Below are 12,743 nucleotides of genomic sequence, written 5' to 3'. Positions count from 1 at the left end.
GCAAATTTCATCCGATCCGGCTGAAATTTGGTACATGGTGTTAGTATATGGTCTCTAACAACCATGCATAAATTGGTCCACATCGGTCCATAATTATATATAGCCCCCATATAAACCGATCCCCCGATTTGGCTTATGGACCCTCTAAGAGAAGCAAATTTCATCCGATCCGGCTGAAATTTGGTATATGGTGTTAGTATATGGTGTCTAACAATCATGCAAAAATTGGTCGATATCGGTCCATAATTATATATAGGCCCCATACAAACCGATCCCCAGATTTGACCTCCGGAGCCCCTTGGAAGAGCAAAATTCTTCCCATTCGGTTGAAATTTGGTACGTGATGTTAGTATATGGTATGCAACAACCATGCAGGAATTGATTCCTATCATTCCATAATTATATATAGCTCCCATATAAACCGATCCCCAGATTTGACCCCAGATTTGACCTCCGGTGCCTTTTGGAGAAGCAAAATTCATCCGATCTGGTTGAAATTTGGTACGTGGTGGTAGTATATGATATTAAACAACCATGCCAAAAGTGGTCCATATCAGTCCGTAATCATATATAGCCCCCATATAAACCGATCCCGAGATTTGGTTTTGGAGCTCTTGGAGGAGCAAATTTCATCCGAGTGAGTTGAAATTTGGTACATTGTGCTAGTATATGCCGTTAGCAACCATGCCTAGGTTAGGTTAGGTTAGGTTATGTGGCAGCCCGATGTATCAGGCTCACTTAGACTATTCAGTCCATTGTGATACCACAGTGGTGAACTTCTCTCTTATCACTGAGTGCTGCCCGATTCCATGTTAAGCTCAATGACAAGGGACCTCCTTTTTATAGCCGAGTCCGAACGGCGTTCCACATTCCAGAGAAACCACTTAGAGAAGCTTTGAAATCCTCAGAAATGTCACCAGCATTACTGAGGTGGGATAATCCACCGCTGAAAAACTTTTTGGTGTTCGGTCGTAGCAGGAATCGAACCCACGACCTTGTGTATGCAAGGCGGGCATGCTAACCATTGCACCACGGTGGCTCCCATGCCTAACTAGGTCCATATCGGTCTATAGTTATATATAGCCCTCAGATAAATCGATCCCCAATCACACAAAAATTGGTCCATATCAAGTTCATAATTGTATATAGCCCCATATAAGCGACCCCCATATTTCAATTCTGGCTCTCTACGTACCGATTCGTAATTATTTGTAGACTTAACTATACATAACTTTTTGTCTAATATATACCACGTATGGACTAACTCACAATTTAGAAAACGATGTTAAGAAGGTTTAAGATACCACAACCCAAGTAATTCGGTTGTGAATGACAGTCTTTCGTAGAAGTTTCTACGCAATCCATGGTGGAGGGTACATAAGATTCGGCCTGGCCGAACTTACGGCCGTATATACTTGTTTTTAATTAAGATATTTTTAACATAGAAGTATCTGTTACAATTTGAATTTGTTTGTTTGTGTATAGCTTCATTAATATTTTGGGAATGACAAATGAGATCTGTATCGTAATTTAATTTTATTGATCCTAAATTTAAAGTTAGATAGGTCCCAAAAAAATTTTTTTTTTTAAGAAGCCGCATCTTTGGCTCAGAACCAATATCAAAATCCTTAGAGGAAAAGTCAATATCTTTAGATCCAAGTTGACTTTTTTTAAGTATAAACAAACTTCGTTTCTAATTTCCACAGTACTTTTCTTTAAGAATAAATTAAATATAAATTATAAAAACCATTAAAATTAAATTATAAATCAGGCAAAGAAATTCAAAAGTTCATCCAATTTCCTAAACGACATCCCTTAATTTTGCCTCCTTTTTGGTTTTTCCGTTTCTATATGAAATTTGGCTGTCGGTGGTATTGCTGCTCCAAGAGTTTTGGACTTGGTATTTACTAACATGTCTTTATTTTGTTTAGTTTTCGCCGATGAGGGGGCTTTCCGTTGAGCAGTTCTGATGGTAAGGCCACCTGAAAACCCAAAGGTATTTTTGTCACATCTACATTGGATGTAGAAGAGTTACAAAATTATCAGATTACCAATAATGATGATTGGGACAACAATGAATGAATGACAACGAAATCAAAATTAAAAAAAAAAATGACAGTAGCAGTCTGTATTTTATTTTCTTTAGGTTGATGATGTATTGAGACTCAGCATGTTATTGGCAACATTGTATTATGGGATCGTTGTTTCCTTCTACGATTTGTGTGTCAGCCAAATGTTTTCTTAAAAAATGGAAACATGTAGGAAAAACTTTTCATTTTTATTGTAACGGTTTTTATTCACTTCAAATTTTTCCGTTGTATTCCCTTTTTTTACTTCCGTTTTACCTTCATAGATTGTCCGAATGGTTAATTAATCTTCGAAAATGTCCATTGAAATAACCATAAAATTTACTATCAACGCCTTTTTGATAACATTTTGATAATTGGGGTCATCCGAGATAGTGTAAGAAAACCCACGCATATGTTTGATAAGGATCTTTTCAGATACCAGAACGATCAAATCAACCCTTAACTTGGATTGTGAAGAACAAATAATTAATTACACGCCCTCCTACTTCCACATATTAGTGGTCGTAAATTTCATGGTCCGACCATGTGGTAAATAATTTTATATTGTTGTGTTTGTTGTATGACGTATTTGGTCTAGTTACAACCATTTTGATCTACTTGAATAGAGGCCTAGGAGACACACATTTTCCTGGAAATCAGACGGTTGGACCATGTTCTGGCGGTGCTACAGTGCTTCAACGGTCATTTCCTATCGAGGAACTTCTATCGGAATCTAAAATAAAATGGGCGTTAAGTAGCTTTGGGTCATCCAAATCCCCCGAACCTGATGGAATTACTCCGGCGGAGTTACAAGCAGTGACTGACAGAAATGTCCCTTGGTTGACGGTGATATATAAAGGATGTATAAACTTAGCATATATTCCAGAAAAGTGGAGGGAAACAAAAGTCGTTTTCATACCTAAACCAGGAAAAGCCTCTCACTCGAGTGCGAAGGATTTCCGACCAATTAGCTTATCCTCATTTCTACTTAAGACTCTGGAGAGGATGATAGACATTTATCTTAGAACTAGCGTCGATTCAAGTTTGCTCTCGAAACGACAGCATGCATACTCGAAGGGCAGGTCTACTGAGACCGCTTTACACGAACTAGTCAGCTTTATCGAAAGCTCACTATCTGTCAATGAATACACAATCGTGGCGTTTCTAGACATCGAGGGGGCATTCAATAACGGCCATCCGAGCTCGATATTAAATGGACTGGCAACTCTGAATGTTGATCCAGGTATACTTAGGCTTCTAGACGAACTGCTAATGAGGAGACGTATTTCAGCCACACTAGAACAAGCAAACATGCAAAGGTATGTGAACAGAGGCACTCCCCAAGGAGGAGTTCTATCACCTCTTCTTTGGAACAACCTTCTGGTTTCCCTAGAAAAAGAAAGGATAAAAGTGGTGGCATACGCATACGATGTGGCCCTAGCAGTCAGGGGAAAATTCCCATCCACAATCAGAGATCTTATACAAAGAGCCCTCCGGATGACTGAGAAATGGGCGAAAGAGAATGGCCTTGGAGTAAATCCTGCCAAGACAGAATTAGTCATGTACTGCAAAGATCGCAAAACTCCCACGGTTAAGCCCACATCCTTAGGGGGTATTGAAATTCCCTTTGGTGAGTGTGCAAAATACCTTGGCGTTATTCTGGACAAGAAGCTGAACTTTAGGTTTAATATTGAAGAAAAGGCGAGGAAAGCCACGGTTGCTTTGTACTCGTGCAAAAAGGCAATAGGAAAAAAGTGGGGACTAAAACCGAAAATTGTACATTGGCAATACACGGCAGTGGTTAGACCTATAATGCTATATGGTGTTGTAGTCTGGTGGCCGGCACTTCAGCAACCAACAGGTTTATAATAAAGTTCAGCGTATGGAGTGCTTATGTATCTCAGGCGCATTCAGTAAGACAGGAACAGATTCCCTTAATGTCATGCTGCATCTATTGCCCTTAGACATTTTTGCCAAGCAGTCAGCTACAACAACGGCTGTGCGCGAGCTATCGCTGTGGTCAGAAAAAATGTACGGCCACAGTTCGGTCCTCAAAATAATGCCAGATGTGCCTAACGTAGTGGATTACACTCTGGCGAAACCACTTTTCGACAAAAAGTTTGAAACTCTAATTCCCAACAGTGAGGCGTGGTGTACACAGACCCCGGGGAATAAAAGATATATAGATTTCTACACTGATGGCTCCATATTGGATGGACAAGTGGGTTTCGGAGTATATTCTAAAGATCTGGAACTTCGAATAGCGAAAAGATTACCTAATCACTGTAGTGTTTTTCAGGCTGAAATATTAGCAATAAAAGAGGTGGCAAATTGGCTGAGAAGTAATGTTCCAAAAAATATTGGCATTAATATATACTCAGACAGTAAACCTGCAATAAAATCCTTGGAGTCTGTGTTCCTTTACTCGAAAACGGTCATCGACTGCCACAAATCTCTCAACGAGATGGCTGAGCAATACAATGTTCACTAATATGGGTGCCTGGCCATAGGAACATACCGGGGAACTGTCACGCAGATGAGTTAGCAAGGCTAGGAACTACCTTACATATTCCAGGGGAACTAGAATCTGTTGGTATGTCTCTGGCAACCTGCTAGCTCTTACTGCGTGAGAAGGCCGTCATGATGGCAAATGTTCGATGGGAGCATTGCAAGGGTTGTAACGACACCAAGCAAATATGGCCCCATTTCAACTTAAACCGCACACTAGATATGGTAGTGTTCTCAAGACGTCAGATATCACTTCTGATATCTGCTATAACGGGTCGCTGCCTGATAGGCGAATTTGCAAAAACTATTGGTGCGAAGTATAATTACTATTGTATGAGCTGTCATGATGCGGAGGAAAAGGAATCAATTAAACACCTCTTGTGTGAGTGTCCTGCATTTTGTGTAAGGCGTAAGCAAATCTGTAGGGGCATATAGCTTTAGATTACTGGCGGACCTGGAAAACGTTAACTTAAGCAGTCTGTTAATGTTTTTGGAACAATCTGGTTGGTTCAGCAAAAGAAAGTAATAGAGAAGGTTCAGTGGTTAAAACTCGAAGTGCCCATATGTAATAGGTACTTTTAGTTAAATTTGGTATCACAATAGACTGAATAGTCTAAGCGAGCCTGAAACTAAATCGGGCTGCCACTTTAACCTAACCTAGGAGAAATGTTGAAGGAACTCATTTTTATATGTGTGATACAACTCAGAGCATTTTTGAAACACTCAGCAATGACACTAACAATACAGAGATGAAATAAACCAATCATGAAGAATTTTTGGTGTTTGACCGAAGGTGAGATTGAACTCATGACCATTTGCATAAAACAGCAAACATACCAACCATTACCCATCGATATATTACCAAAATTTGTCAATAAAAAATTAAAAAAAAACTTCGGTTAATGTAATATTGCATTAGGATTGTATGTTGATGTGTCACGATAAGATCATGTTTCGCCAATCACAAATTAAGACATTTTCTAATGAATTCTTCACTGCATATTTCTCAACAATGCTCATTGAGTCTTAATTTTCATCAAAAATATATTCAATTAGTCTTAGTTATCTCTCTCCACTTTCTAACGGTGTTAAGCTTAAAACCATCCGATTACATAAATATTTATGAAATGGAAAACTTGGAGAAAAAAATAATACAAACAAACCAAATCCAAAACATGACCAACATCCCAGAGATGAACACAACTATGTAGGTCTACTAGAAATCTTCTTTAGCAATGGAATTGATAGAGCTGCAAGACAAAACCAGAATCTTTCTCTAAATATTCTATGACAAATGAAATATGGTTTGTGATCTTGTTGGTTGGTGGCGCTTCAACGAAGAGCAAAACTACTTGTCATGCGAAGTTCATAGCCATAGAGCGCCAGACAGGCAAGTGGCAATGGCAACCACATGAACGCATTTTGCTGGCATTGACGCCGACATACACGAACATTGGTGTCATGCTGCCACTGATTCTATTGTCATGACATGCTTAGAAATGCTGGTTCTTGAAGATGTTGTCTATGATCATAATCTTCAATTATCATTATCAGATGAAAATTAACAAACGGATCATCATAGCATTTGAAGAACGCGATCATTATCAATACCATAGCACCTACACGAGCTGGCACTTTTGGAGAGATACCCACGTGACACAAAATTCTAGATACAATCGTATGATTCGCGTTTTAAGTCAAGTGTCACGAGGTAGATTTCAAACGTGAATAGCGACAATGTGCACTTAAACCGAAATAGGACCTAATCCAACGAGATCACTCTGGACGTTAATCCAAATTATAATTCCTGTTGTAGCTCTTGGGTTCGTATGACAAAATATAAACGATTTAAAAAAAATCGTTTGGAGTAAATTTAGTAGCAGGTCGGTCTGTCGGTGTCCCGAACACTCCCAGAGAAAGAATATGTTCACCTCAAACCCATTTCAAAAGTATGTTATTTTTTTGACAGGAAGCAGTAAGTAACATGTTTGTTTCCGTCCAAAACTAACATTATAGTCTTGAAACATGTTTGAGGTGATCATATTCCTTCTATGCATATATGAGCAAAAATAACTCGTTACGTAAGGACAACCACACATATTGCAGTGTCGGCTTCAGGAGGGAGAGGCAAGTAAAAGATCCACAAGATCTTAGCTAGGAGAGTACCGATTTAGTCTCCCTAGGACTCAGTTTCTCCCTTCGTTGAGGATTGGTGGTCTTACCCGTAGAGCATTACTGCAATGATAGGAAGACATAATAGGTTAAAATAGCATACCCGATTTAGTTTCAGGCTCACTTTGACTAACATACAGACGTCAAATTTTGACACGAATCATTTGAAGGTTGGTACTATAAAAATAATATGCATTTAATACTAGCGACGCCATCTATGTGTCAGACCGGGGACTTATCAGCCAACCTGTTATTCAGTCCATTGTGATAAAGGAGGCATAATCCTATATGCGCTGTCATAAATGCGGCTCTTATTACTTCATCATTGGTGCCCACGGTAAACGAACAAGGTCAGATGTTCCATTCCATGGGGTCAATGCCTCGACCCTACCTACCAACATCTGACAGGTACTATAGATTGAGAAGATTACAAATTTCCTTGCCTAGAGCATTTTAGACTCCAGCTGCAAGTCTTGGAGTGACGGTCAGTGGTAATCCGTAGCACAATAGTTTGATTCGCTAAGAGATTGTTTCATCTTAACTAAAAAATTGATCTCTCTAGGCCGCAGTCTTTCGCCTTCTCTGAGGGTTGATGGTCTTATCCTCAGTACAATACTCCACTAATAGGAAGACATAGTCCTATGAACCCCTTCTGTGTGTGGTGTCATAAATGCAGCCCTTAATACTTCATCGCTGGTGTCTACGGTCAGATGATCCATTGGTGCTTTGCCTTGCTTGAAATTGAACAGTTTTAGAAGTTGCATTCCATGAAGTAGTGACCCCACCGACCAACACCCGGCAGGTGTTGGGAATTGAGAATTTTACAGATTTCTTTCTTTAGAGCATTTTGGACTCAAGTTGCAAGTTTTTGAGTGATAGCTGGTGATGATCCATAGCGCAATAGAGTTTCTTTCGATTAGAGTTTCTTTCGTCTTAGCTAAGAAAGCATCGATTTGGTCTCTCTATGCCATTGTATCTTGTCTTCTCTCAGGGTTGATGATTTTGTCCGTAGAACAATACTCCAGTGATAGGAAAACATAGTCTCATGAACCGTATCTTAGATTAGGTGGCAGCCTGATTTATCAAGCTCACATAGACTATTCAGTCCATTGTGATACCACATTGGTGAACCGTATCTTGTGTGGCTTAAATACCGGCCTTATTCCTTCATCACTGGTGCCCTACGGTCAGATGATCCGTTGGTGCTTTGTATTGCCTAAAATCGGTTCAGTTCAGAAGTTGCATTCCTTGAGGTGGTTTATCCCACTCAGCAAGACCTGACAGATACTGGGGATTGAGAAGTTTGCAGAGTATTTGGAGCATTTTGGATTTAAGCTGCAAATCATCAAGTGCTAGCCGGTGGCAATTCGTAGCGCACTATTTTGCTCCACATAGAGATTCTTTCATTGGGTTTCGCTAAAAAGGGGAGTTCAAACAGGGGCCGATTATGAAGACGACAGATGTAGCAGACAACTTGGATCCTTGTCTTCTTATCAGGGTATTGTCTTCATGATCTTATTACTGAACCTAACTTTTTTGGCATGCAATTGCTCGTGTTTAGCAAAAAGGAACAGACTATCATACATCTCAAGAACGTTAGAATTCTTGAGTGAAGAAAGACTCTGGGGTCGAATATGTATATCAAGCACCAGTCTACGGGAAATGGATCAACCACAGGATCGGTACAGCACTAGTCCTTGGTGTGCCCGAAACAGTCCCATTTCTAGTCAAAACTTATGGAAGAAACCGATCACTTTAACATGGGTTTGCCATAGACGGGTTAAATTTACACTTTAGGACACGTCTCGGAGTATTTCCAAGTGACATGTCCTGACACAATTTAGTAGGAGCATCCCATAGACAGGTCCTCCTGAACCAGTGTCAGACAAACAGATTCCTTTTCATTTTGCGCATCCGAATCGCACCAGAAATGAAAAACTTTTGAAATATCTTGAACAATAGGTTCTTCACTAAATTTTTAGATCCAATAAGATTTGAATATCAAGCGAGTATTGGATCACTGGTACAAATCCTATGACCCACCCGTCAGTGGCTGGTCGTTCAAACTGGGCCTGAGTAATCGATAAGGGAACGGTATATGGAACAAACTCCTTGACGATTTTGATTCCACACTAAGCATTTTCGCCAATGCCTCCATGTTCTTGTTTCCGCTACCAAGGTTCTTGGCAACCAATTGTGCGTATATATCAAAAAAGAGAAGCAGACTACCAAACATCTCGGCAAGAACTTTTGAGTTCTTATGCGATGGAAGGCTCTGTCCTCAAACATTGACATCGAGCTCCTGATTTACTATTTTAGTCCACGGGCTGCCAATATACCCAACCTAACCTAGAGATTGCTCCATAGGATTTTGTTATCACTGGTTATCCAAACGGGCTCTGAGTACTCGATAAGGGGATGGCAGAGGGAACAGACTCCTAAGACTTTTGTCTCGTTAATGCTACAAGCAATTCACAATTTTGTTTCCCCTCCGAACATTTTGGCAAGCAATATCGCCAATTGTTTCCGCTCCCAATGTTTTTGGCAAACAATTGGGCGTATTTAAAAAAAGAGGAACAGATTATCAAATATCACGACAGGAACGTAAAAGTTATTGAACGACGTTAGGCTCTGGCTTCGAATAAAATATATCGAGCTCCTGATTTTTCTCTTTATCCTACGAAAAACCTTGCTGCCGACTTGGGTACAGACAGTGACAGATTCCTGCTGGTAAAGGAAAATCTATGCGTTGATCTTTATCTCAAGCTCCTTGTCAATTCATCCTGACTTGTTTACGGAGCAACCTACTGCATACGTTATGAAGTGGACATCTGGGGTTGGAAATGAGTCCTTGCCACCTAGAGGTTAAGAGGGAGACGAACAGAAATCCATCTTGAGGCACAGCTTGCTTATTGCTACTGGTCGATGTTGTTTTTACTCTAAATTCCACATAGGACTGTCTACTAGCTATGCAGTCCGCCATAACATACATGAAAAGTATGGTTGCTGTAGGGAGCCGCCGTGGTGCAATGTTTAGCATGCCCGCTTTGCATACACAAGGTCGTGGGTTCGATTCCTGCTTCGACCGAACACCAAAAAGTTTTTCAGCGATGGATTATCCCACCTCAGTAATGCTGGTGACATTTATGAGGGTTTCAAAGCTTCTCTAAGTGGTTTCACTGCAATGTGGAACGCTCTTCGGGCTCGGCTATAAAAAGGAGGTCCCTTGTCATTGAGCTTAATATGGAATCGGGCGGCACTTAGTGATAAGAGAGAAGTTCATCAATGTGGTATCACAATGGACCGAATAGTCTAAGTGAGCCTGATCGCCATCGGGCTGCCACCTAACCTAACCTAACCTATGGTTGCTGTAACCTCTTGGATTTTTCATCTATGGGAGCGGGAGGGTTCTACATAACTTGGTCGACACAAGTCCAGGTATGTAGGACCGATTGCTGTGAGGGTCATTGAGGAACAACGATTTCTAGAATTTTTTATAACATATCGAGAACACGTGGATATTTGAGGTGAATGTATTTGAGGATATTTCAATGGGACAAATAAACTAACTCATGCTAAAATTGAACTAATTATGTTAGTTTCCACTGTTTGAGATTTCCAAAATTCGTTTTTTTAATGTAGATTTTTTGTTGCTTTTATTTGACTTTTTCGGCATTGCAACTAATATTACTGTTCTTTTTTCATTTCAGCATTATTCGATGATTTTGGTGGTCTCGGCCCCATACGAAGACGTCATCATCCCCGCGGCACAAAACGTGGCAGACCACGAGGTAGCACGCGTCGTGGAGGTGGAAATGGTTCGGCATTGACAAGGCCCGCATCATCGCCAGGACAAAATCCAAGTACTCCTAATGAGGGTAAGTTCGAAACAAAGATAGATTGTTTCCTATACGACAAGTCAGGAAGGATTTGCTTTCAATTTCCCCCTTCCTAGTTTGTAATTTAGAAAACCCACGTAAGGCAGCCTTATTTCCGTCTCTTATCCTCAACAATTTGGGGATTTTTTTTAAACCTTTGAGAGTTTATATTTCCGATTAACAACAATCACTGTTAACAGTTTCAAGTTTTTAATAACCACTTAGTACGTTCTCTTCTGTGTGTGTGTTTTTTTAACATCTTTTCCCCTATTTTTTGGTTAGGAAATAAAATCCCCGCCATTATTAATTGATTTGTGGTTCATGCTCAAATGCTTGTATTCTTGCCACTATGGTAATCGTCCCATCTCTCGATATTGCTCTTTTTAGGATGGATTGTTTTTTTCTGTCCTTTTTTTGTTGATTTTTCGGAAATAGGAACATTTGCCTCATTGGTACGTGTTACAGGAGGGTTTTTATCATTGAGGCGAAAAAAACATAAAATTAAAATCACCCAGAATTTCTTACTTCTGGATTAACATCCCTTCTTTGCATGGCATATTTTAATGGCGTCAACCCCCACTTGAGTTGAAAAGTACTTTAAGATGAATTGTGAATGATATCACGTAAGTCAGAGAAAATATTTTTTCCAAGTCACTGTTAAATATGATTTATTTATCAGATCGACTTCTTTTAATGCGGGAGTGGAAAAATTAAGGAGCTTTAGTTCAATGAAATTAAAAATTGGTTACAAAGAAGCTTATTATTACAGAGGAAACCAAATTTCTCCAGGGATTCAGCGACTCCTTCGCAAGCAGTCGATTTTTAGTAATTTTCAAATTCTAAAACTTTCACTAAAAATGGGAGTTTATGGTAAAATCGTACTCGAATAAATCGAAATGTTGTTGTAAAGGTAAATTAAAGGGCTTTAAAATTAAGGAGCTTTGGTTGAATGAAATTAAAAATTGGTTACAATGAAGCTTATTATTACAGAGGAAACCAAATTTTTCCAGGGACTCAGCGACTCCTACTCAAAAAGTCGATTTTTTTGTAATATTCAAATTCTAAAACTTCCACTAAAAATGGGAGTTTATGGTAAAATCGTAATCGAATAAATCGAAATATTGTTGTAAACGTAAAAAGACAGATAATTTCAAACTTCTCTGCCTCCTGCTCCTCCTCGCCATTAAATATCAACCATTAAATAATCAACTCACTTTTCATACCACATAGAGGATTATAGCAAACATATGTCTATAGGAATTAATACGGACAAATGCATATAAATAATTTTTGCAAACATTTTCATTTGGAAATTATATTCGATAAATTCATTGAAAGTGAATGAAACACGTTCTCGTTTCACATTTGTCAGAGATTAACTTTTAATTGCATAAATCCGATTATATGGACGAAAAAGCAAATGTTTGTGTATGAGGAAAGTGTTTGAAATTGTTTTTGTTTGTCAATTTGAAAAATTTCCCGCAACTGAATGAAAATGAGATTTTTCCAGATAGCTCAACATATGTTGGTGATGGACATTTGTGACCATTTCATGTGTAGGTTGCTATCCAGCCTGTGGAAACTCAGGATGTAGCAAGTTTCCTGTAGGTAAAAATTTAACTACCAGAAATAGTAGTTCCAAACAAAGTGGCATAAAAAGTGTCACTCGAAATAAAATGTGGCGCAATCATTGTAAAAAAGTTACACATTTTTTTTTTCATTAAAAAAAAAATTATTTATTTTGTGTATTTGAAACCCTTTTACAAGATTTATATCATACAAGTGACAAAAATAGTTTCAAGATGTCATACAGAATGAATTAAGTCCAATGGAAATTAATGCTAAATAATCAAGTTTTTATACCCTGCGCCACACTTTGGAACAGGGTATTATAAGTTAGTGCATATGTTTGCAACATCCAGAAGGAGACGAGATAGACACATGGTGTATTTGGCAAAAATGCTCAGGGTGGGCTCCTGAGTCGATATAGCCATGTCCGTCTGTCCGTGAACACACTTTTGTAATCAAAGTCTAGGTCACAGTTTTAGTCCAATCGACTTCAAATTTGGCACAAGTATGTGTTTTGGCTCAGAATAGAACCCTATTGATTTTGGAA

At 39.1% G+C, this 12,743-nt stretch overlaps 1 protein-coding gene across 2 annotated transcripts in view; it reads left to right on the top strand.

Moving 5' to 3' along the window:
- The window catches only part of Ino80 (chromatin-remodeling ATPase INO80), a 177,895-nt gene that overhangs the window by 160,927 nt on the left and 4,225 nt on the right, over nucleotides 1-12,743 (top strand). For both annotated transcript variants that reach the window (XM_075289601.1, XM_075289600.1), the window contains exon 14: nucleotides 10,460-10,627. In XM_075289601.1, the coding sequence (XP_075145716.1) occupies nucleotides 10,460-10,627 (168 nt within the window). The remainder of the gene's footprint in view (nucleotides 1-10,459; nucleotides 10,628-12,743) is intronic.

Source organism: Haematobia irritans, chromosome 1 (genome assembly GCF_050003625.1).
Source record: "Haematobia irritans isolate KBUSLIRL chromosome 1, ASM5000362v1, whole genome shotgun sequence".
NCBI classification, from domain to species: domain Eukaryota; kingdom Metazoa; phylum Arthropoda; class Insecta; order Diptera; family Muscidae; genus Haematobia; species Haematobia irritans.
Note: the sequence above shows the minus strand (reverse complement) of the source record. Positions and strands in the feature narration are given on the sequence as shown.